Source organism: Nicrophorus vespilloides, unplaced genomic scaffold, assembly GCF_001412225.1.
Source record: "Nicrophorus vespilloides isolate i.1.1-1 unplaced genomic scaffold, Nicve_v1.0, whole genome shotgun sequence".
Lineage (NCBI taxonomy): Eukaryota > Metazoa > Arthropoda > Insecta > Coleoptera > Silphidae > Nicrophorus > Nicrophorus vespilloides.
Genome location: NW_017098258.1, coordinates 173,530 through 176,090, shown reverse-complemented (window position 1 = coordinate 176,090; position 2,561 = coordinate 173,530). Strand labels below are relative to the sequence as shown.

The window sequence follows — 2,561 nt, the reverse complement described above, 5'->3', positions numbered from 1 at the left end:
AAATTGGTTAAGTGAATAAAGTAGGTTATGTTATGTGAAAGTTAGTTAAGATCAGAATTTGTCACGATTGTTTAAGTTAGGTTACGTTAAGTTATATTACAATTAAGATTAGTTTACCTTATGTTAAGTTACGTCAGGAAATCTTTAATTACGTTAGGTTAAAATTATATTTTAATTAATAGGTTATTGTTGATTAAGATAGTTTAGGATAGATTATAATTGAATAAATTAGATTATGTTAGCTTATGTCAGGTTACAACAGAATATCGTATATTAAGTTAGGTTAGAATAGATTATACTTGAATTTACTAGATTATGTTAGCATATGTCAGATTACGTAAGAAGATCGTATATTAACTTATGTCAGGTTACATCAGAATATCGTTGATTATGTTAGGATGTTATGTTAGGATAAAATATAATTGAATTAATTAGGTTATGTTAGCTTATGTCAGGTTAATTCAGAATATCGTTGATTAAGTTAGGTAAGGATATAGTAAAATTTAATAAATTAGATTACGTTAGCTTATGTCAGAATATCGTTGATTAAGTTAGGTAAGGATAGATTGTAATTGAATAAGTTAGATTATGTTAGCTTATGTCAGGCCTGAAGCTAGATTTCTGAAAACCGTTTTTTTTTTATGAAATGTATATAATTCAAATACCGTTTTTTAACCGGATTTTGGGCCTAGACTTAAAATCTAAAAATGAATTATTTTTTTGATTAATAACAAACATACATAAAATCGTCTGTAACATAAAACGGGAAACAGCGTAAGCAGCTAACAACCAATAAAATCAATGGCAATCGAAATCCTGACAGTATCAAAATTCCGACAACCGTAATCCCGAAAGTATCAAAATCCCATTCAAATAAAATAAATTTACATTTTTTGCGAGATTATAGTTGTCGCGATTTTGATACTGTCGAGATTTCGATAAATACCCCAATTTTTATTTTATACTACACAATAGAAATTCTTTCTTCAAATACACTTCTCCAACAAAGAACGTCCAATTCTCCAATAGGAAAAAAGTCATTTAGATAAATGACTGTTATTCATTCATCTGTATAGTTTTCTATATAGTCATTTTTAGTTTGTTATAGTTTTATCTAATATTAAAGATTTGTTTTAAGGGAGTTTATTTAGTTATATTTTTTAATTTTTTATATTTTTTGTGAAAATTCGAAAAGCACTTTTGTAGAAAAGTTTAAATTTGAAAACCGGTTTTCATATAAAGTTAAAAAGATATTAATAGATCATATTTTATTGAGTCAGCTATTTAATTCGAGTTATTAAGATGTTCGATTGGTCGAGAACATTCGTGGTTGTTGTTAGTTCACAGAAAATGAGCTAAATCAGGATTTCTCAAAAGTTAATAAGTGTTCCGTGAAAACTAGGAACGAAATAATTAATTAATGTTTTTTTTTCATTTATTAAAATTTTATTCAGTATGATTAAATAATAAATTACATTCAGTAACTAAAGAACACATAAATTATTAAATAATTTGCTTAAGAAATAAAGTTAAAATTTCAATATTTATTTGGTTAAATAATATCAAAAAATCAATTAGCCATTTCGCAAGCATCTATCCAATCATTATAAACGTCGATAGGATCGGAGAGCACGTTTATAGTCGTTTGGAAATCCTCCATGCAAACTCTGCACGATATCCTCGCCGTATTTCGTCCCTTGTCCCTACAAAAAAAAAAGAATTATTATTGATATAATTTGCACATTTCAATCTAACAAACTAACATTTTGACTTCACAAGACTGCTCGTGATTGCAGAACGGACAGTTGAACTCCTGATCGAGCGGTTCGATGGCCTTCTTCCTTGTCGGTGCTTGTCTTTTCGATTTTCTGCGACCCATATTTAATCAAAGTTTTCCAAAATAATAGCAAAGACTGTTCTTTCGAGCTCGATAAAATAATACTCCAGTATTAAGTTTTGCACTTCTCAAGTGTAATATAGTTATATATAAACTTTTATTTAGTATTCTAAGATTATAAGGTAATTAAAGATTAAAAGCGCAAGCATTAATTTTTGTTTGTTGCAATTGCAATTTACAGCTTAAGCGTTAATTCGAAACGCCAATGGTAAAATGATTCTTGCAGCTTTCACCTGGTCAGAATTACTTCTGCTTGTATACAAATCGTACAGTTCGCTCTCGATTTGTCAATGTGAACTTGTGGCTGTGTTGTTGCATTGACAAACATGCATTTCGTTCCGAAGATGATTCTTCTTGCGATTACCAACTTCTACTAACTATCTGTATTAAAGACTAACCAGTTGCCTGGGGTGATTTTGCTGGTGGGGCGCACCGAAGAAGAGCGCTCCTTATGTTCAATGTCTGAACTATAGGGTCATAAATTTCACAAAATTTTCTCGGAAATCCTAATTACTAAATAGAAAATAAAAGTATTTCTTTCAACAATAATATTTTATTGCCTATGTATGATGTCTGATAAAAAAGGAAACTTAGATTTTGTAACATAGACCAATGTTATATGCATTTTTTGCACTTTATATTTATTTTTGATAATCAGTTTTGT

The 2,561-nt window shown here is 28.9% G+C and overlaps 1 protein-coding gene across 2 annotated transcripts; it reads right to left on the bottom strand.

The window, feature by feature from the left end:
- Positions 1 to 1,570: 1,570 nt before the first annotated feature.
- On the bottom strand, positions 1,571 to 1,879 carry LOC108562036 (transcription elongation factor 1 homolog). 2 transcript variants are annotated; one of them, XM_017920212.1, is made up of 2 exons: positions 1,764 to 1,879; positions 1,571 to 1,703 (listed from the first exon to the last, which is right to left on the bottom strand). In XM_017920212.1, exons 1-2 carry the CDS (start codon positions 1,877 to 1,879, stop codon positions 1,571 to 1,573), a joined length of 249 nt encoding a protein of 82 aa, XP_017775701.1. The 2 variants fall into 2 exon arrangements, with proteins under 2 accessions (XP_017775701.1, XP_017775702.1); XM_017920213.1 differs by having other exon boundaries at positions 1,571 to 1,696; positions 1,772 to 1,879.
- Positions 1,880 to 2,561: the final 682 nt, after the last annotated feature.

What these genes read in the sequence shown, in the direction of transcription:
- LOC108562036 (XM_017920212.1), bottom strand. Translation starts at nt 1,879, where the DNA reads ATGGGTCGCAGAAAATCGAAAAGACAAGCACCGACAAGGAAGAAGGCC. An exon ending in CAGTCTTGTGAAGTCAAAAT is followed by an intron (nt 1,704 to 1,763) that starts GTTAGTTTGTTA and finishes TTTTTTTTGTAG; the next exon opens with GGACAAGGGACGAAATACGG.